Below are 22,729 nucleotides of genomic sequence, written 5' to 3' on the forward strand. Positions count from 1 at the left end.
TGCAGTATTGCACCGCCATTCCCTCTGAGCTGACTGATCTGGTCCTAGCTGATGTGCAGTATTGCACCGCCATTCCCTCTGAGCTGAATGATCTGGAAATATACTGCTAAGAAGAATTGAGCTGCTCCCATGGAAAGATTCCTACAGATTTGGAATGCAAGCTCACAGGGTGGAGGCGTAACGGCCTGGCCATGGAGCCCTCATAACACTGACATCCAGCATCATTGTCAAAGTCTGGGGTTACCCTAAGGAAGCTCGTAAACTACCATGTATACCAATAGGAGAATGTTAAACCAGATGTATTATTAATATGAGTACTAATAATATAACGTGTATATAAACCAGCGCAATCTGTAGTGATCGCATGAGGTTGTTGCGTACAGTTAGTACATAACAGAGAGAGGCTGCGCTGATTCCTCCCGGCCGCTAGGGGCCGCCGTACAGTGCGAGCTCCGCTCTCCGGGCGTCCAGGCTCCGCTCTACCACACAGCCCGTAGCCTTCAGCTGGATGCAGCCCGGAGAATAATAACTTTCCCGGGATATAAACAGGACCCGGCCGGGAGCGCAGCCTGGTGGAGCCACAGGGGCCCCTGACAGCGAGAGAGCGGCCCAGCGCAAGCGCCGGCCCCCACACCGTATGTTATATATGTGTCATTATATATGCACAGCACCATCCTGTATATCACACACTGTACTATACATTATTATATATACACAGCACCATCCTGTATATCACACATTGTACTATACATTATTATATATACTATACACACCGCACCATCCTGTATATCACACACTGTACTATACTATACATTATTATATATACTATACACAGCACCATCCTGTATATCACATACTGTACTATACTATACATTATTATATATACTATACACAGCACCATCCTGTATATCATATACTGTATACTATACATTATTATATATACTATATACACAGCACCATCCTGTATATCACATACTGTACTATATATTATTATATATACGCAGCACCATCCTGTATATCACACACTGTACTATACATTATTATATATACTATACACACAGCACCATCCTGTATATCACATACTATACATTATTATATATACTATACACAGCACCATCCTGTATATCACATACTGTACTATACATTATTATATATACACAGCACCATCCTGTATAATCACATACTGTATACTATACATTATTATATATACTATATACACAGCACCATCCTGTATATCACACACTGTACTATACATTATTATATATACTATACAGACAGCACCATCCTGTATATCACATACTGTATACTATACATTATTATATATACTATATACACAGCACCATCCTGTATATCACATACTGTATACTATACATTATTATATATACTATACACAGCACCATCCTGTATATCACACACTGTACTATACATTATTATATATACTATACACACAGCACCATCCTGTATATCACATACTGTATACTATACATTATTATATATACTATATACACAGCACCATCCTGTATATCACATACTGTATACTATACATTATTATATATACTATACACAGCACCATCCTGTATATCACACACTGTACTATACATTATTATATATACTATACACACAGCACCATCCTGTATATCACATACTGTATACTATACATTATTATATATACTATATACACAGCACCATCCTGTATATCACACACTGTACTATACATTATTATATATACACAGCACCATCCTGTATATCACATACTGTACTATACATTATTATATATACACAGCACCATCCTGTATATCACATACTGTACTATACATTATTATATATACTATACACACAGCAGCATCCTGTATATCACATACTGTACTATACATTATTATATATACTATACACACAGCACCATCCTGTATATCACACACGGTATACTATACATTATTATATATACTATATACACAGCACCATCCTGTATATCATATACTATACTATACTATACATTATTATATATACTATACACACAGCACCATCCTGTATATCACACACTGTATACTATACATTATTATATATACTATATACACAGCACCATCCTGTATATCATATACTGTATACTATACATTATTATATATACTATATACACAGCACCATCCTGTATATCACACACTGTATACTATACATTATTATATATACTATATACACAGCACCATCCTGTATATCACCCACTGTACTATACATTATTATATATACTATACACACAGCACCATCCTGTATATCACATACTGTATACTATACATTATTATATATACTATATACACAGCACCATCCTGTATATCACATACTGTACTATACATTATTATATATACTATACACACAGCACCATCCTGTATATCACACACTGTATACTATACATTATTATATATACTATATACACAGCACCATCCTGTATATCACACACTGTACTATACATTATTATATATACTATACACACAGCACCATTCTGTATATCACACACTGTACTATACATTATTATATATACTATACACACAGCACCATCCTGTATATCACACACTGTACTATACATTATTATATATACTATACACACAGCACCATCCTGTATATCACACACTGTACTATACATTATTATATATACTATACACAGCACCATCCTGTATATCACACACTGTACTATGCATTATTATATATACTATACACAGCACCATCCTGTGTATTACATACTGTACTATACATTATTATATATGCTATACACAGCACCATCCTGTATATCACACACTGTACTACACATTATTATATATCCTATACACAGCACCATCCTGTATATCACACACTGTATACTGTACATATTATATATACTATACACAGCACCATCCTGTATATCACACCCTGTACTACACATTATTATATATACTATACACAGCACCATCCTGTATATCACACACTGTACTATACATTATTATTTATACTATACACAGCATCATCCTGTATATCACACACTGTACTATACATTATTATATATACTATACACAGCACCATCCTGTATATCACACACTGTACTATACATTATTACATATACAGCACCATCCTGTATATCACACACTGTACTATACATTATTATATATACTATACACGGCACCATCCTGTATATCACACACTGTATAATATACATTATTATACTATACACAGCACCATCCTGTATATCACACACTGTACTATACATTATTATATATACTGTACACAGCACCATCCTGTATATCACACACTGTACTATACATTATATATACTATACACAGCACCATCCTGTATATCACACACACTGTATACTATACATTATTATATATACTATACACAGCACCATCCTGTATATCACACACACTGTATACTATACATTATTATATATACTATACACAGCACCATCCTGTATATCACACACTGTACTATACATCATTATATATACTATACACAGCACCATCCTATATGTCACACTGTACTATACATTATGGTATATACTATACACTGCACCATCCTGTATATCACACACTAAATATTATACATAATTTATATATACAGCACCATTCTTTGTATAGCACACTATATACTATGCAATATTATGTATATACAGCACCATCCTGTATATTGAACACTATATTTCTATTGTACATTATATATTGTATACCTCTTACACCAATCCTGTATATCACACACTGTATATTGTATATTATTATTATATAATTTAATTGCAAACGCATTGATTAGAGGACGATCCCTGCCTGCACAGCCTGGCTGCGCTGGCAGGCGTTCCGGCGCCATCTTTTGTCTCGAAGCGACTCCGTGTGACGACACGCAGCTGTCCCGAAAATGGTCTGGACACGTCTGCGTTGTCCGGACCACGCCCACGAATCGCAGCCCAACGCCCGCAGCTGTCAGTCAGTATGCGTTCGCATGGCGAATGGTCATGCACCTTTACTATGGCCGATGTACGTGCATGTGAATGCAGCAGCTGCGTCCATCTCTGAGTAACCCTGTATATAACCTATAGGTACCAGTCTCTTACATTCATCCTGTATATCACATACTGTATATTACTGTATATATCATATAATACACGGATGCGTCCGTCTAGCAGTTGCTGGAGAGAGCCTCAGTAATTACTCCCCATGTAAGTGGAATATACCTGTAGTAAATTGGAGCCTGTCCTGTCCCAGAACTGTTTGATCAGCGTTGTGTAACGTCTGACACACCAGAAGTTGTGTGACGCCCGCAGTACTTATTTGTTTCATTCTATATAATATGCCCCATCAGTGTTCAGACTAACATCGTAGGATGATATACGAACTTGCAAAGTGTGAGAAAGAGCCATAACATGAAGGTTTCTCATTGTATATATTTTCTCCACAGACATCGGAGAGCGCTTACATCTCAAACGCCCGTCCTTCCTCCATGCATTCACTGCAAGACGTAGACTGCCAGCACTGAAGCTTCAAAACTCCCAGCGCCCCCGCCGGGAAACCAGCAGATGGGATCTCCTTGAGCTGAGCATCCTGCGCTTGAGAAAATGCATTTTATATAAATATTTTGTACCTTTCCAGATCCGTGCAGAGATCTCCCACCTCCTGCATATTAATTTATGCTTCGCTAATTATCCATTTCCAGTTGGCTACTTTTTAATGGTTTTCTTTAATGGTATTTATTTTTCTAGCCTGCGTTGACAGCAGCGTGTGAATCTCGCACATAAAGTACACTGGACCTTTAAGTAATAAGCCAGTCACCTGGGAAGGGCACCCACCCCCCACCAGTACGTGGTATAAGATAAAATATTACCCCACGTTGACCTGATGCGTTTTTGAAAAGTAATTTAAAAAATATATTTATATTTTTTTTGACAGACGACTTTTCTGGTCGGATTAATCTTCGTTTATACAACTTTTCTATATAGTGTATTTGTACGTTTCTGAAGCTTTGGAGGGAGTGTTTTGTTTCCCGTATAACTGAGAACCGCTAGACTTATGGAGCCCACTGTAAACGAATGCAGAATGGATCAGGGTGAAGAAGTAAATGTCGCCTCGCCGCAGCCAGATAAATGTCAGGTTCCCAGTCCTGAAAATGAAGCCGCCAATGGCGAGCGAGCAGACGTAAAAATGATGGAAACCGAGGCTGGAAACCAGGAGGAGAGGCCCTTCGATGTGTCCGATACAACGTCTAGGAAAGGTACGGAGATGTCCGATCAGTGTGAAGCCTCCGCCTCTAGCGCCGACAGCAAGGCCAGTGACTCGCAATCCGATAGAGAAGCGGAGGACAGCAACTCGCAGTCCGTTCTGGACTCCTGCAGAGCAAACCAGCTGTCCACATCTATCGACTCCGAGCAACCCGAGAGCAACCGGCCTTCAGTCGACAACTCCATGACGGACCCCTCGCTGCAGAACCTGCTGTGCTCTAGTGCCAGCGTCAGCCCTTGCGAAGAGGCCTCAGAAGCCGGCGCCTCCAAGTCGCCAGACAAGGAGGTGGCGGAGGCGGACTATTACTTTGTGAAGTGGATAAACTGGAAAGGAGAGCGGACGCCGGTAATTACCCAGAGCGAGAACGGCCCGTGTCCTCTGCTGGCTATCATGAACATCCTCTTTTTACGCTGGAAGGTAGGGGGCTGTAAACGCTTTAAGGTTGGGTTATTTTTTATGTTCTTCTTATTACAATTTACATTATAGGGGCCTAGTCTGATCTTGCAGCGATTCTGTGTGGCATAAGAGCGTCAAAACCAGTTAATGTATTCTGGGTGTGAATTTGGAACTATTAAAAAGAAAATGTTTTAACAAATTTTCTCTTACGTCCTAGAGGATGCTGGGGACTCCAAAAGGACCATGGGGTATAGACTGGATCCGCAGGAGCTTGGGCACACTGAAAAGACTTTGACTGGGTGTGAACTGGCTCCTCCCTCTATGCCACTCCTCCAGACCTCAGTTAGACTTTGTGCCCAGGAGTGACTGGACACACACTAGGGGAGCTCTCCTGAGTTTCTCTGGAAAAGACTTTTGTTAGGTTTTTTTTGTTCAGAGAGACCTGCTGGCTACAGGCTCCCTGCATCGAGGGACTGAGGGGAGAGAAGTCAGACCTACTTCTGTGAGTTAAAGGCTCTGCTTCTTAGGCTACTGGACACCATTAGCTCCAGAGGGTTCGATCACTTGGTTCGCCTAGCTGCTTGTTCCCGGAGCCGCGCCGTCACCCCCCTCACAGAAGCCAGAAGAAAGAAGCCGGGTGAGTATGCAGAAGGCAGAAGACTTCAGCAGCGGAGGTACAGCGCTGCGCTCCATGCTCCCACACACTTCACCAATGGCACTCACAGGGTGCAGGGCGCTGGGGGGGCTTCCTTGTGGGTCTGTCCCCTAGCTGAGGCAGTGTGTGTGTGTCGGTGTGTCGATACTCCGTGTCGGCATGTCTGAGGCTGAGTGTTATTCCCCGGAGGAGGTTGCTGGGGGTGCAGATGTGGGGCTGGAGTTGGCTCTGTCGGCATAGCCGACACCTGATTTACTCACAATGTTAAGTACGCTTAATACAAATGTGGCCTCTTTGTCTAAAAGGTTAGATAAATCCAAGTCTCAGAGACAGGTGTGGAGGAAATCCATGGAGGATGCTTTGTCTCAGGTGCAGGCCCCATCAGGGTCACAAAAGCGTCCGTTTACCCAGTTGGTAGATATGGATACCGACACGGATTCTGATTCCGATGTCGACTTCACTGAGGCTGCTTTACATCCAAGGTTAATTAAGAGTATTCAGTACATGATTGTGGCTATAAAAGATGTTTTACATATTTCTGACGAACCTGCTGTTCAGGACACAAGGATTTGCCTATTTAAAGGGAAAAAGCCAGAGGTGAAGTTTCCCCCCTCTCCTGAAATGAATACTCTTTGTGAAAAGGCTTGGGAGTCGCCGGACAAGAGGTGGCAGATTCCCAAGAGAATTTACATGGCGTATCCTTTCCCCTCTGATGACAGGGAAAAATGGGAGTCGTCTCCGAATGTCGACAAGGCTCTATCCCGTTTGTCTAAGAAGGTGGCGCTTCCGTCCCCTGACATGGCAGCTCTCAAGGATCCGGCGGATCGCAAGCTGGAGACGTCGCTGAAGTCCATTTTCGTTAATACGGGTGCATTGCTCAGACCTGCTGTGGCGTCGGTATGGGTGAGCAGTGCTATTGCTAAATGGGCTAAGAATTAAGCGGCTGATATGGATACCCTTGATAAAGATAATGTTCTTTTGACTCTTGGTTATATCAAGGACGCTGCAGATTACCTGAAGGATGCGGCGAGAGATGTTAGTATCTTGGGATCAAGAGCCAATGCCATGGCGATCTCGGCCAGGAGGGCGCTGTGGATCCATCAATGGAATGCTGATGCCGACTCCAAGAGAGCTATGGAAGCTCTCCCCTTCAAAGGTAATGTCTTGTTTGGTGACGGCTTGGCTGACCTGGTGTCTACCGCGACTGCGGGTAAGTAGTCTTTCCTTCCATATGTTCCCACACAACAGAAAAAGGCACCACATCAGCAGATGCAGTCCTTTCGTCCGAATAAATACAAGCGTGGAAAAGGTTCGTCCTTCCTCGCTTCAAAGGGTAGAGGAAGGGGAAGAAAGTCGCCTGCAGTGTCCGGCGCCCAGGACCAAAAGTCCTCCCCCGCCTCTACCAAGTCCACCGCATGACGCTGGGGCTTCCCTGGGGGAGTCCAGGCCAGTGGGGGGCCGTCTGCGGATCTTCAGTTAAGTCTGGGTTCATTCAGGCCTGGATCCTTGGGTCCTAGAGATAGTATCTCAGGGATACAAGCTGGAGTTTCAGGAGGTGCCCCCTCACCGGTTCTTCATTTCGGCCTTACCAGTGCCTCTTCCGGACAGGGAGGTGGTGAAGGTAGCAATACAAAAGTTGTGTTAACAGAGGGTCATTGTTCCCGTTCCCCCGTCACAACGGGGGGAGGGGTTCTACTCGAGCCTCTTTGTGGTACCGAAACCGGACGGTTCGGTCAGACCAATTCTGAACCTAAAATCCCTCAATCCATACTTGAAAGTTTTCAAGTTTAAGATGGAATCTCTTCGAGCTGTGATTTCCAGTCTAGAAGGGGGGATTTTATGGCGTCAGTCGCCATAAAGGATGCCTACTTATACGTCCCGATATATCCTCCGCATCAAGTCTTCCTCAGGTTTGCGATACAGGATTCTCATTACCAATTTCAGACGTTGCCGTTTGGGCTTTCCACGGCCCGAGGATTTTCACTAAGGTTATGGCAGAAATGATGGTTCTCCTTCGCAAGTAAGGGGTTTCAATTATCCCGTATTTGGACGATCTCCTGATAAAGGAGAGGTCCAAGGAACGGTTGCTGAGAAATGTGAATTTGTTTATGTCGGTTCTGCGACAACACGGTTGGGTGCTAAATTTGCCAAAATCTCAGTTGATTCCGACCACTGGGCTGCCCTTTCTTGGCATGATTCTGGACACGGAGTTACGGAGAGTGTTTATTCCAGAAGACAAAGCTCTGGAACTGCAGACGATGGTCAGGAAGCTTCTAAGGCCGACAAGTGTGTCGATTCATCAATGTACTCAGGTTCTGGGAAAAATGGTTGCGGCATACAAAGCCATTCCGTTTGGCAGGTTTCATGCCCGGGTGTTTCAGTGGGATCTGCTGAGCAAACGGTCCGGGTCTCACCTGCACATGCACCGGAAGATAAGTTTATCTCCCAGGGCCAGGATTTCTCTCCTGTGGTGGCTACAAAGTTCTCACCTTCTAGAGGGACGCCGGTTCGGTATCCAGGACTGGGTACTACTGACAACAGATGCAAGTCTCCGCGGCTGGGGCGCAGTCACCCAAGGAAGAAATTTCCAGGGGAAATGGTCGCTTCAGGAATCTTGTTTCCACACAAATGTTCTCGAGTTAAGAACCATTTACAACGGCCTGCTACAAGCAAGAAACCTTCTTCAGGGTCGACCTGTCCTGATACAGTCGGACAACATAACAGCGGTGGCGCATATAAACCGTCAAGGCGGAACAAGGAGCATGGCGGCTATGGCGGAGGCCACAAGAATCCTTCGCTGGGCGGAACAACACGTGAGCGCTCTGTCAGCAGTCTTCCTTCCGGGAGTGGACAACTGGGAAGCAGACTTCCTCAGCAGACACGATCTCCATCCGGGAGAGTGGGCTCTTCATCAAGAGGTATTTGCAGAAGTGACAAAACGTTGGGGAATTCCGCTGATCAACATGATGGCATCTTGCCTCAACAAGAAGCTTCCGAGGTATTGTTCCAGGTCAAGGGACCCCCAAGCCAGTGCAGTGGACGCCCTGGTGACTCCGTGGGTGTTCCAGTCGGTGTATATGTTCCCTCCACTTCCTCTCATTCCAAAGTTACTGGGAATCATTCGACGAGCAAAGGTTCAGGTGATTCTCGTCGTTCCAGATTGGCCAAGAAGGGCCTGGTACCCGGATCTTCAGGAATTACTTGTGGAAGATCCTTGGCCGCTTCCTCTAAGAGAGGACCTGTTATTGCAGGGACCATGCGTGTTTCCAGACTTACCGCGGCTGCGTTTGACGGCATGGAAGTTGAGCGCCAAATCTTAGCTCGAAAAGGTATTCCCGGGGAGGTCATCCCCACTCTACTTAAAGCTAGGAAGGAGGTTACGGCGAAACATTATCACCGTATTTGGAGAAAGTATGTTTCGTGGTGTGAGACTAAAACTGCTCCTGCGGAAGAATTTCACTTGGGTCGGTTTCTCCATTTTTTGCAGGCAGGCGTCGATGCAGGCCTGAAATTGGGTTCCATCAAAGTGCAGATTTTGGCTTTATCTATTTTCTTTCAAAAGGAATTGGCTGTCCTCCCAGAGGTTCAGACTTTTGTGAAGGGAGTGATGCATATCCATCCTCCGTTTGTGCCCCCTGTGGCACATGGGATCTTGAGGCGGTCTTGCAGTTTCTTATGTCTTCCTGGTTTGAACCTTTGCGTAAGGTTGAGTTAAAGTTTCTCACTTGGAAGGTAGTCATGCTGTTGGCTCTGGCGTCTGCCAGACGAGTGTCAGAGTTGGCGGCCTTATCTCATAAGAGTCCGTACTTGATCTTCCATTCGGCTAGAGCGGAATTGAGGACTCGTCAACAATTTTTACCGAAGGTGGTTTCTTTGTTTCACATTAACCAACCTATTGTGGTTCCTGTGGCTACGGATGCTGTGGCAGTTCCAAAGTCTCTTGATGTTGTGAGAGCTTTGAAAATCTATGCCGCCAGAACGGCTGTTACCAGGAAGACAGAGGCTCTGTTTGTTCTGTATGCTTCTAACAAGATTGGTCATCCTGCTTCAAAACAGACTATTGTACGCTGGATTTGTAGTACGATTCAGCAAGCTCATTCTTCGGCTGGGCTACCGGTGCCGAAGTCAGTAAAGGCCCATTCTACCAGGAAAGTGGGCTCTACTTGGGCGGCTGCTCGAGGGGTCTCGGCTCTTCAACTTTGCAGAGCAGCTACGTGGTCGGGTTCAAACACCTTTGCTAAGTTCTACAAGTTTGATACCCTGGCTGACGAGGACCTCATGTTTGCTCAGTCGGTGCTGCAGAGTCGTCCGCACTCTCACGCCCGTTCTGGAGCTTTGGTATAGACCCCATGGTCCTTTTGGAGTCCCCAGCATCCTCTAGGACGTAACAGAAAATAGGATTTTAATACCTACCGGTAAATCCTTTTCTCCTAGTCCGTAGAGGATGCTGGGCGCCCATCCCAGGGCGGACTGTTACTTGCAGTGTTTTCTTGCTGGTCAACTTAGTTTACACACGGGTTGTGTATTTGTTGTTTTCAGCTTGTTGCTGTTGTTATTTCATATTGTTATCTGGTTTACTGTTACTTCGGTTGTACGGTATGGTTGTGGGGTGGACTGGTATGTTTCTAGCCCTTAGTTTAAACAAAAATCCTTTCCTCGAAATGTCCGTCTCTCCTGGGCACAGTTCCTATAACTGAGGTCTGGAGGAGGGGCATAGAGGGAGGAGCCAGTTCACACCCAGTCAAAGTCTTTTCAGTGTGCCCAAGCTCCTGCGGATCCCGTCTATACCCCATGGTCCTTTTGGAGTCCCCAGCATCCTCTACGGACTAGGAGAAAAGGATTTACCGGTAGGTACTAAAATCCTATTATTATTTTCTTAGATAATAGATCTAACCAAATGTTTTATTATTTGGGTGTTAATACACAATTTTGCGTTTGTGCTGCTGTCTGTAGAAGAGCACGCCGCTCCCGGTTTTAGGTCTTTACTCCTAATTTAAGGCGTCCGGTCACCTGCCGCATGGTGTCATACCGCTAGCAGGACTCAGCCGGTGCTAAGCTGTCTGCCTGTATTTAGCATTGTAAAAACCGTTGTGTTGTGTAAACATAAGGTCATTGTATATAGAGCTCCTTGTGTTGCCTTTATTTTGTCATGCCTATTGACATGTGGTAAAGCAGGTTTGTGTTCTGCGTTCTCACTGCCTTAAGACCACGTCAGTGTTTGTATCCAGAAGACGTGAAAATTCTGTAATTAGCCCAATATTATGCTTGAGTAATGCTTTGTATGTGCAAGATCAGGTAGTGGTGCCTTCTAGTGGTGCAGAGTGGTCACCTGCCTCTTGTGATTACAGGTAAAACTCCCACCGCAGAAGGAAGTGATCACCTCGGAGGAGCTGATGGCCCATCTGGGTAAGAGGGTCTACTGTATAGCGGATGAATGAATGATCGCCATCACCCTATATGTCCATACAAGTGTACTATTCCTGGTATAAAATGTGGATGGATACCTCATTTAGTCTCATGATATGTAGCTGTTGTTCTCTGTAACCAATAACAAGTCAAAGTTTTCTTTGTAAGATGTTTATTGTGCGTTTTTTAAGAATAAAGTTTTACTAGTTTAAAAAAAAAAATCCACGAAAATTGCTTTTTGGTTGGCCAATATTGCGGCTTTCGCAACAGTGTTAAGGTGTGTACACACGGTACGATATTTTCTTCCGATTCTGACTATATAGTCAGAATCGGAAGAAAAGATAGTGCAGATCGCAAGGTGACAGTCACCTTGCGATCCCGATCCGATGCCGATGCGCGGCCCCGCGCGGTCGGCATCGGCAGACAAGTCAATCCTGGCTATCTCTATAGAAGAGATAGTCAGGATTGACATCGCACATAGCCAGCATCGCAAGCACACTCATTATGTGCTTGCGATACTGGCTAAGTGCCGACCCGGCCCCCTGTCGCACGGTGAGAATCGGATAAGTCCGAATCTCACCGTGTGTATGCACCTTTAGTGAGTTGTCTTTTATGCTTCACGGTATCCAGATGGTAGGCAATTAATGGATCACCATGCAGTAGGTCAACAGGGCCAGAAGGGGGCGATAGATAAGTGGTTGACATGGACTTAGGTTGAAAGGTCGATGGTGGAAAGGCAAATGGTTGACACAGGAAAGGTTAACGTGATTGTTCATGGTTTTTAGTGTTAGGCAATTTGGGGAGGGTTAGGTTGTCGGAGGGAACAGTCCGGGTTAGGCACTACGGGAGGGTTAGGTTGTCGGAGGGAACGGTCCGGGTTAGGCACTAGGGGAGGGTTAGGTTGTCGGAGGGAACGGTCCGGGTTAGGCACTAGGGGAGGGTTAGGTTGTCGGAGGGAACTGTCCGGGTTAGGCACTAGGGGAGGGTTAAGACTAGTGTTAAAATAACAAATAAGTGACAACCATTTACCTTTTGACCCTGACAACCTAAATCCATGTCGATAATCTGGTGTCGACCTGTTGACTTTCAAAGGGGTCTATCCTTCAGTCCTCCCACCTGCTTCACTGTTGTTATCCGTTTATAGTACTTTGTGCTGTTTTAGAAAAGTGTCTTCTATAGTATATGATTTTTTTAGTGTACAGTATAGGTGTCCTATCCGTCACATGTGTCCCAGGTGTCTTTTGTATAGGATAATCTATTCATATATGCAGAAGTGTGTTTCTTACTACCGTTATGTGGATTTTCTCCCATCTCTCTATAGGGGATTGTGTACTGTCTATTCAGCCACAGGAAAACTCGGAGGCGCTGCAGCTTAACTTCCAGCAGGTCAGTTACTGTCGCGCCTGTAAGGGTGGTATAAACCGCAACCGTGCGCTGTGAGTTATCTTTCTCCCGCACCAGTATATAGAATTGATACACTGGTATAGTGTGTGCAGTGTAATGTCTGGCTGAGGTAGGAAGAGAGGAAGGAAAATGACCATTCCAGCAGTGGAGAGGAGGAGGACAGGCGGCTGCACAGGGGAGAGGGGTAGGAGCTGTTGGTGCAGTGTAATGTCTGGCTGAGGTAGGAAGAGAGGAAGGAAAATGTCCATTCCAGCAGTGGAGAGGAGGAGGACAGGCGGCTGCACAGGGAGAGGGGTAGGAGCTGTTGGTGCAGTGTGTGCAGTTTATGTCTGGCTGAGGTAGGAAGAGAGGAAGGAAAATGTCCATTCCAGCAGTGGAGAGGAGGAGGACAGGCGGCTGCACAGGGGAGAGGGGTAGGAGCTGTTGGTGCAGTGTAATGTCTGGCTGAGGTAGGAAGAGAGGAAGGAAAATGACCATTCCAGCAGTGGAGAGGAGGAGGACAGGCTGCTGCACAGGGAGAGGGGTAGGAGCTGTTGGTGCAGTGTAATGTCTGGCTGAGGTAGGAAGAGAGGAAGGAAAATGACCATTCCAGCAGTGGAGAGGAGGAGGACAGGCTGCTGCACAGGGAGAGGGGTAGGAGCTGTTGGTGCAGTGTGTGCAGTTTATGTCTGGCTGAGGTAGGAAGAGAGGAAGGAAAATGTCCATTCCAGCAGTGGAGAGGAGGGGGACAGGCGGCTGCACAGGGGAGAGGAGTAAGAGCTGTTGGTGCAGTGTGTGCAGTGTATGTCTGGCTGAGGTAGGAAGAGAGGAAGGAAAATGTCCATTCCAGCAGTGGAGAGGAGGAGGACAGGCGGCTGCACAGGGAGAGGGGTAGGAGCTGTTGGTGCAGTGTATGCCTGGCTGAGGTAGGAAGAGAGGGAGGAAAATGTCCATTCCAGCAGTGGAGAGGAGGAGGACAGGCGGCTGCACAGTGAGAGGAGTAGGAGCTGTTGGTGCAGTGTAATGTCTGGCTGAGGTAGGAAGAGAGGAAGGAAAATGACCATTCCAGCAGTGGAGAGGAGGAGGACAGGCGGCTGCACAGGGAGAGGAGTAAGAGCTGTTGGTGCAGTGTGTGCAGTGTATGCCTGGCTGAGGTAGGAAGAGAGGAAGGAAAATGACCATTCCAGCAGTGGAGAGGAGGAGGACAGGCGGCTGCACAGGGAGAGGAGTAAGAGCTGTTGGTGCAGTGTGTGCAGTGTATGTCTGGCTGAGGTAGGAAGAGAGGAAGGAAAATGTCCATTCCAGCAGTGGAGAGGAGGGGGACAGGCGGCTGCACAGGGAGAGGGGTAGGAGCTGTTGGTGCAGTGTGTGCAGTGTATGCCTGGCTGAGGTAGGAAGAGAGGAAGGAAAATGACCATTCCAGCAGTGGAGAGGAGGAGGACAGGCGGCTGCACAGGGAGAGGGGTAGGAGCTGTTGGTGCAGTGTAATGTCTGGCTGAGGTAGGAAGAGAGGAAGGAAAATGTCCATTCCAGCAGTGGAGAGGAGGAGGACAGGCCGCTGCACAGGGAGAGGGGTAGGAGCTGTTGGTGCAGTGTATGTCTGGCTGAGGTAGGAAGAGAGGAAGGAAAATGTCCATTCCAGCAGTGGAGAGGAGGGGGACAGGCGGCTGCACAGGGGAGAGGAGTAAGAGCTGTTGGTGCAGTGTATGTCTGGCTGAGGTAGGAAGAGAGAAAGGAAAATGACCATTCCAGCAGTGGAGAGGAGGAGGACAGGCGGCTGCACAGGGAGAGGGGTAGGAGCTGTTGGTGCAGTGTAATGTCTGGCTGAGGTAGGAAGAGAGGAAGGGAAATGTCCATTCCAGCAGTGGAGAGGAGGAGGACAGGCGGCTGCACAGGGAGAGGGGTAGGAGCTGTTGGTGCAGTGTAATGTCTGGCTGAGGTAGGAAGAGAGGAAGGAAAATGTCCATTCCAGCAGTGGAGAGGAGGAGGACAGGCTGCTGCACAGGGAGAGGGGTAGGAGCTGTTGGTGCAGTGTGTGCAGTGTATGTCTGGCTGAGGTAGGAAGAGAGGAAGGAAAATGTCCATTCCAGCAGTGGAGAGGAGGAGGACAGGCGGCTGCACAGGGAGAGGAGTAGGAGCTGTTGGTGCAGTGTAATGTCTGGCTGAGGTAGGAAGAGAGGAAGGAAAATGACCATTCCAGCAGTGGAGAGGAGGAGGACAGGCTGCTGCACAGGGAGAGGGGTAGGAGCTGTTGGTGCAGTGTAATGTCTGGCTGAGGTAGGAAGAGAGGAAGGAAAATTACCATTCCAGCAGTGGAGAGGAGGAGGACAGGCGGCTGCACAGGGAGAGGGGTAGGAGCTGTTGGTGCAGTGTAATGTAGAGAGGAAGGAAAATGACCATTCCAGAAGTGGAGCGGAGGAGGACAGGCGGCTGCACAGGGAGAGGGGTAGGAGCTGTTGGTGCAGTGTGTGCAGTGTATGCCTGGCTGAGGTAGGAAGAGAGGAAGGAAAATTACCATTCCAGCAGTGGAGAGGAGGAGGACAGGCGGCTGCACAGGGAGAGGGGTAGGAGCTGTTGGTGCAGTGTGTGCAGTGTATGCCTGGCTGAGGTTGGAGGAGAGGAATGAATCAGGGAAGCTGTAAGCAGAGTTCTAACACAACCTATGCGCATCTTCACAGCAAGTGTTCTCTTAAGCATTTCTCTTTCACTCGTAGAACGTAAATGACGCCATGACTGTGCTGCCCAAGCTCTCTACGGGACTGGATGTCAACGTGCGGTTCACGGGAGTGTCTGACTTTGAGTACACGCCGGAGTGCATTGTATTCGATCTTCTGAATATCCCGCTGTACCACGGCTGGCTGGTGGATCCTCAGGTAGGACCTTGTTATCCCCCGGCTATGGGTCAAAGATGCGCGGCTGTATATTTGTATATTCTGGTATGCCTGCTTGTAGGGGTAATGCTCCAGCAGAAGCTCGGCGGGCGTAGCGGTGCTCGGGGGGAGGTAATAGATACCACCCTCTAGGAGGCGCATAAAGACCTTATACTAATGTATCAACTAGTGAGCTGTGCGCCTCCGACACCTCCAGGGGGAGCAGGTGGTCTGCTTTATATTTGCACAGTTTCCATTTAAGTGGTTCTGTGTCTTTTCTGCAGAACTCTGAGACTGTTGAAGCTGTTGGGAAACTGAGTTATAACCAACTGGTGGAGAAAATTATAACCTGCAAGCACTCGAGTGACCCCAACCTGGTCACTGAAGGTAAAGCTGTTTACTGTTACATATTCATAGTCTCTCCGCAACACCTGATGAATCTTGATTATTAAAGAATTCCACCCAAAACTCCATTTAACTTTGGTCGGAGTCCACATGATAAGATAAAGTGGTCAGAAACCGTGCCGTCCTCTCTCCTGGCCCTCATCTGCCACTCGCCTGATTCAAACAGGCAGCCTCCTCCCTCTTGGCCTGCCTCGGTAGGGGAGAGGGGTGCCTCGTTAGCCTTCTGTGGGGACCCTTCTGCTTTCCTTGTAAACAATCCCTTTGTGTATTGTTCTTGCTCTGGGATCACATCCCACAGAAATTCACGATTCATCTGCCTGATAATATACATACATGGGTGACGAGCCTGATCATATAAAACAATGAGGGGGCATTTATGAAAAAGGAATTGTCCACTTATCATTGTATAATATCATTCACCTGTCCTCTTCTGCCTGTGTCTTTCTTGCAGGCCTCTTGGCAGAACAGTTCCTGGAATCCTCGGCAGCGCAGCTGACATACCACGGCCTGTGTGAGCTCATGGCCGCCGTCAAGGAGGGGGAGCTCAGTGTCTTCTTTCGCAACAATCACTTCAGCACGCTTATAAAGCACAAGGTATGGAGCTGCCCCACCACCACCACCACCATACAATCTGATCTACATATGTCTTATATCTAGTACCGCCAGATTCTTAAACTAGGCCCTAAACCTCACTGAGATGCAGATAAAGGGGGTTATTCAGAGATGATCGCAGATGGCGGCATACGCACCCGGATCTGCGTCCGTCTCTGCAGATGCTGTGAACGCATCGGATCTAGGGTTGAGCGCTGGCAGACGGTCAGCAGCAATGTTTTTTTTAATCTGAGCGTGATATCCCGCCTCCCCCCCAATGCCGACTCACTGTTTCGAAATCTCCCGTCACTGTCAATCGCATTGTGGTTGGAGCCATCAGGGATGTGACCGTTTACAAGATGATTAGACAGCGACTAAGGCAAGGTCAGGCAAAGAAGTGTTTGTATATCTACGCAGTGATATAAGGCCAAGGAATATTATCACGCTAAGCAATGTATTATGGGTATTAGTAGCTATTGATAATCAGCCAGCATCTGTAGACGTCTCCAAATCATTTCACATCATCCAGCCGTCCACGCGTTTTGCAGATGACTTTAGTTTTGTGCAAAACCACAAGCTGCAGGGGTCAGAAACTGCTGCAGGCGGCATCTGATCCGCGGTAGGGGCTGCCAGAGGGGGGCCGCCCCCTTTGCAACAAGTTTTACTTCAGGCCACAACAAGTATGGTCAATGTCTGAGCTTCAGTTTCCTGTAGTAACACTTATTTATAATTCTGCTGTTCCTGTCTCTCTTACGTATGCATAAGGGTTGGGGCTGCCAACATGAGAGGTGGCGGTCATTATTCACCATCTAGACGCTATTGATTCAGAAATGTCATCTGTCTACAGGGCCACCTATATCTGCTGGTCACCGACCAGGGCTTCCTGCAGGAGGAGAAGGTGATCTGGGAGAGCCTTCACAACGTGGAAGGGGACAGCTGTTTCTGCGACTCCGACTTCCACCTGACGCAGCACCTGGAGAAGGACGCCTCCTTCGGCAGCCCCCAGCAGCTGCAGCAGCGACAAGTGGACCAGGTGGGTGCCGTCGGCCTTGGTTTGCGGCTAGTCATTGATAGAGCGTCTTTATGGAACGTTTGTGTCTTTATTCCCCCCCACCTGCAGGATTACATGATCGCTCTGTCGCTGCAACAGCAGCAGCAGGGGCCTCTGCCTATGAGCGACCTAGAGCTGGCCCAGCAGCTGCAGCAGGAGGAGTACCAGCAGCAGCAACAACAACAACAGCAGCAGCCTCCACCCGAGGCCCCTCCGCAGTCTCCCCAGCAGGTAAAGTGTATTCACGGACTCCCAGCAGCTTCTGTGTATCCGCCGCTGATACAGACCAATCGTTACCCTGTCCGCCAGGGCCTTTAATACGTGACAGGAGAGCACTTAAGTCATATTGCTGTTTAATGTGATATAGGCATTACATAGGTGCACAGATACAGCGGCAGCCACTAATCTACAGGAGAGATTGAGTCAGCGTCCTGTGTGTAATCCAGCTGCTTACAGCGTAAACATCGTAGGCAAATCATTGACAGGAGTAAAGGAGACGCCCCTTTATTCCTTCACCCGTCGACGCCTGTGTTAAGCCGTCCATATACCCATCAACCTGCTTGTCACACTAATCACTAATTAATCAGCCAGATTGGGATGTTTTTGGTCCATGCGATGGGTAGGGTTATGTGATTGGCTGGGATTTTTATTTATTTTTTCCTTTTTGTAAATTATTAATTTTCATGCCAGCGCGTTGATCATTAGCTGTCTACGTGTTCTAGCAAAATGGATTAACACTTGTGGCTGGAACAGTTTAGTCTGCTCTCAGTCTGTGTGTTTCTGACGAGGGGGTGTGACAAGTTGCACGCTTGCATCAAAAATGTATAACGTGCCTTCTGCAGGGGGACCAGCCTGGGTGGTGGTGACAGCGTGGAGGTTCCATAGGCCGGTGTGGATGTAGCCGAAAAGGACAACTCCAAAATGTTTATTGAAGCAGGGGTGTTGCCCTCTCGCTATAGAAAGCCTTCCATATAATGGGGCCGCTGCTGAAATTGGGTATCATCAATGGAGGGCATCTGATAAGCCACTGCCGGAATGTCTGGTCTGCTTGCCGATGGATGGTTCTAGTTGGCGCTGAGACTGATCTGTGTCAGGGCATTGGGCGGGGGAAGCCTGAGATTCTCCGGCCTACCTGTAGAGCAGTCAATCCATACAGAGGTTCAAATTCATCGGGTCTACCCATAGGGCTAATGAAGACCGTCTTTTATAACGTTAACGACTTGTATATCACGCTAACCATCCCCAATTTTTTGGCTGAAACCAATCCTTATGAAACTATAGAAACAATGGAGCAGATGTATTAAGCCTGGAGAAGTGATAAGTGCAAGGTGATAACACACCAGCCAATCATTACAGGTTTAAAAATCAACAGTTAGGAGCTGATTGGCTGGTGCGTTATCACCTTGCGTTTATCATTGCTTTATCACTTCTCCAGGCTTAATACATCTGCCCCCAATGCACTATGGGGGTAACAATCAGTTTCTCAGACATACGGGGGGACGCCCAGCACAGGGCTAGTCTGCCCCGCATGTCTGGACCTATATCCCCTCCCCGCAAGGGTGCAAAAGCAACACAGAGCGGCGATGCTTTTGCACCCGCTGAGTAGCTCCCTGCCAGTGCAGCTCCTGCACGCTGGCAGGCCACTACTCGCCGCGTCCCGGGGCGCAGCGGCTGCGTTTGACATCACACAGCCGCCGCTACATTCTGGACACACCTGCATTGTCCGGACCGTGCCCCGCCAACGGTGTTCGTTGGCACACCCCGCGGCCGCTCGGCTTTAAGCATCTCACTGGGCTCCCGGGGTGCGCATAGCAGAGATCCAGTCTGAATTAGACCTTATATACACTCTTCATATTTCTAATTCTACATCTCTGTTTTTCCCAGGCAAGGCCCCAGACTTCCGGCCGGCCGTCCTCTGAGCGCAGGCAGCGACAGAAGCAGGATTCTGACTGCGTTCTACTATAGCCTGCCTCTGCACACTGGGCGATGGAATGCAGGGTACCTCCACAAGGGGGCGCAGCACAAACACCTTACCCCTTTATTCTACAAGCAGATGCTTTTGAATCAGCTCAATCCCTATGCTGAGTTTCTACGATTCTCCGGATCCTGTTGTTTTGTTTTTTTCTAAGCACTTACAGCGTGTGTGACTTTTCCTTGTAATACAATAGCTGGGAGAGATTCTGAGCACCACTTAAGGCCACTCCGGCTGTTTCGTATCTTTTCTTTGCTTTTTGTATCAGTACAGTAAATATTTTAAAGGACCTCTTCTTCTTCTTCGTCTAGGCTCTGACAAAAAAAAAAAAAAAAACTTTCTTAATGTGGGGAGAAGTTCATCTTAAATCACGCGGCACCGTGGCGGAGTCCAATCACTCGGCCATTATAACGTCAGAATTTAAAGGGCTACATGTTATTACTTTCACGGTTTGCCAGTCCTGTTACTCAGCGCTCCGACAGATCGGTTGAATATCCCCCAGTAAAAGTTATTTCTGTTCCTGTGTGTGTAAAAAGTGATCTGAGGTCACTCTCTTTAAATGTTTTTCATGTTATTTTCTGTTTTTTCTTTTCTAAATCTATAAATGTAATCATCGTTGTATCAGTCAGTATTTCTCTCCAGCTCAGATGACGGTGACATCTGGTGTCTGAAGGACAACATCATCTATAATACATGTTGTGCTAATGGGCTACTTCTGAAAAAAAAAAAAAATTTTATTTTAATTCATACTAATAATGTAATGTCCGTAGTGCAATTTCAAGACCCAATCAAAGCACTGGTCTAGTATTAAGTCCGCTCCTTTTACACGAGCTCCCTCGCCCACCGGCCAAATACCTTAGGCGACTAATGTGTAAAACGCATGACAGCGCCACGATTTTGAGTAGCGATAAGATGACGAGGGACCACGCAGTCTGCATTTTTAGCCTCTTTAAATGACGTCTGTAATCAGCGTAGCGAAGTGGCAGCCGACGGGTACTAGTGACATCACCGAAGCAGCCATTTTGTGGTGCCATACCAATGTCCATGAGAAGGCAGAAATTTTATTCATGGAACGCCGTGGGGACCTCGTAATTCATAGGGCTCTCTGGTCAGGCTCACAAAAAATGGCTGCCGTGTGCGTGATTGCGCAGTACACCTGCACGTACCTCCACTTTGTATCATATAGAATTATTTGCTATTGTTTTGATCTATAATTTATAACCAGTTCTGCATGGAACTGTTCTTTTTATTTCATCGTAAGAGGGATGGCGTGTGCCCCCTAAGATAATGATCCCACCAACAAGTTACCATGCACAAGTCTTGTATATTGATCTGCTATGAGGAAGTGTTCGATATAAAAACCGGAGGCCGTGATGATCCATGTGCCGGCGGCATATACCTTATCATCAGTATCCCTTTCATAAATCTCCTTTGTGGTTCGTATAGACCCTGACGTCCGGCTGCTGCGACAGATGAGATCCCCTCCCCATTTGTGGACCAATTTTTCTCTTTGGGATTGTTAGAAAAGCCACTTTTCCCAAGTGTCCTTTTGAACAAACTGCTGGTGTCGACCGTGTGTCGGCTGATCGGGAAACCAAAACCAGACTCTGGGGTTGAATGATGGGAGACCCATGCCCTTGTTGAGTAGCGATTCTCCCCGTCTCGCCCTCCCCAGTGTGGGTTGTATGTTCACACTTTGTACAGATTGGGGTCCACTTGCAATTCCCCCGGTTTTTGTTTTGTTGAAAAACTGTAAAACGATTTAAAGATGACAGTCTGCAACCAACTTTTACAGGGCGAGCCATGGTCAACTCTAAGGACTTCATCCGAGGGTCACCTTACGCTCTCCTTAATGTCACGCACTTTACCTAGAACCGCATGACCACAACTATCTCCGATTTTCCTATCACTCTTCTCCCGTCTGTCCCGGGGGACAGACACTGTGAGCAGCTTTTGCACGGTGTAGAGATGATCCTATAGGTAAATGATAATAAAACTCTTTACACCCCAGCGTTGTCTTCGTGTCTTCTTCCTGTGTCTGTAAAGAAATGGATTTATTTGGGGTCAGGGTCCTTCTGGCATGAAACCCAGATTATAGCATGTTTCTTCATACAGTAAATGGGTGTGGTATGTTAAGTCGGTATCCGGAATGTTGACACCAAAATTGCTGGCACTGTCGACATACCGTCTTAAAAAAAATAAAAATATTTAAGCCTAAAAATTACACTAACGCAGTGGTCGGGGAACGGGTAAATTACCCCAAATGGGGTAAAAATTAAATTCCTGGGGGTAATGGACGGTTGCGCTGCTGGGACACAGCCCCGTCCAGCACCGGCTCGCGATGCGACGTGCTGACGTCACACCGCGCTCCGTCCTGCGCTGTGCTGTGTTCCTGGCTCCCCTGTGCTGTGTTCCTGGCCGCGGTGTGACGTGCTGGTGTCACATCGCGCTCCCTCACGGCCGCCCGTCTTGCGCGGTCCTCTCCTCCCGCCCGTAGCCCAACCCACACACAGAACTTGAAGTGTTCTATGGCTGACTGCTGACGGAGTTCCGCAGGATCAGACAGTGGCCACATAACAGTGGGAAATTCCCACTGACATTCCTGAGGTGAGGATGTGACCATCTGTCTCCTAAAAGTCGTGCCCCCTTCCCCCCTCATCCATCTTTCTTACATTCATTCTGGTGTTTTGGGGAGAAAGTGTTAATTAACCCATTCATTGCCAAAAATGTTTTTATTTTTTTTACATTACTTACTACAGGTCAGGTGCATTACAC

General features: G+C 47.0%; 2 protein-coding genes across 2 annotated transcripts in view; both read left to right on the plus strand.

Annotated features, from left to right (window-relative positions):
• The first annotated feature begins 439 nt into the window (after positions 1–439).
• On the plus strand, positions 440–21,964 carry MINDY1 (MINDY lysine 48 deubiquitinase 1). Its single transcript, XM_063947000.1, has 10 exons — positions 440–635; positions 4,408–5,642; positions 11,625–11,682; positions 13,004–13,068; positions 15,780–15,938; positions 16,220–16,322; positions 16,792–16,934; positions 17,779–17,964; positions 18,052–18,213; positions 19,867–21,964. The coding sequence occupies exons 2-10, from the start codon at positions 5,016–5,018 to the stop codon at positions 19,945–19,947; spliced, it is 1,584 nt and encodes a 527-aa protein (XP_063803070.1). The 5' UTR covers positions 440–635; positions 4,408–5,015; the 3' UTR covers positions 19,948–21,964.
• The window catches only part of DUSP23 (dual specificity phosphatase 23), a 29,617-nt gene continuing 25,018 nt past the window's right edge, over positions 18,131–22,729 (plus strand). Inside the window, exon 1 of the mRNA XM_063947003.1 lies at positions 18,131–18,213. The gene's annotated coding sequence lies outside the window, so the exon portion shown is untranslated. The remainder of the gene's footprint in view (positions 18,214–22,729) is intronic.

Source organism: Pseudophryne corroboree, chromosome 12 (genome assembly GCF_028390025.1).
Source record: "Pseudophryne corroboree isolate aPseCor3 chromosome 12, aPseCor3.hap2, whole genome shotgun sequence".
In the NCBI taxonomy this organism is placed as follows: Eukaryota; Metazoa; Chordata; class Amphibia; order Anura; family Myobatrachidae; genus Pseudophryne; species Pseudophryne corroboree.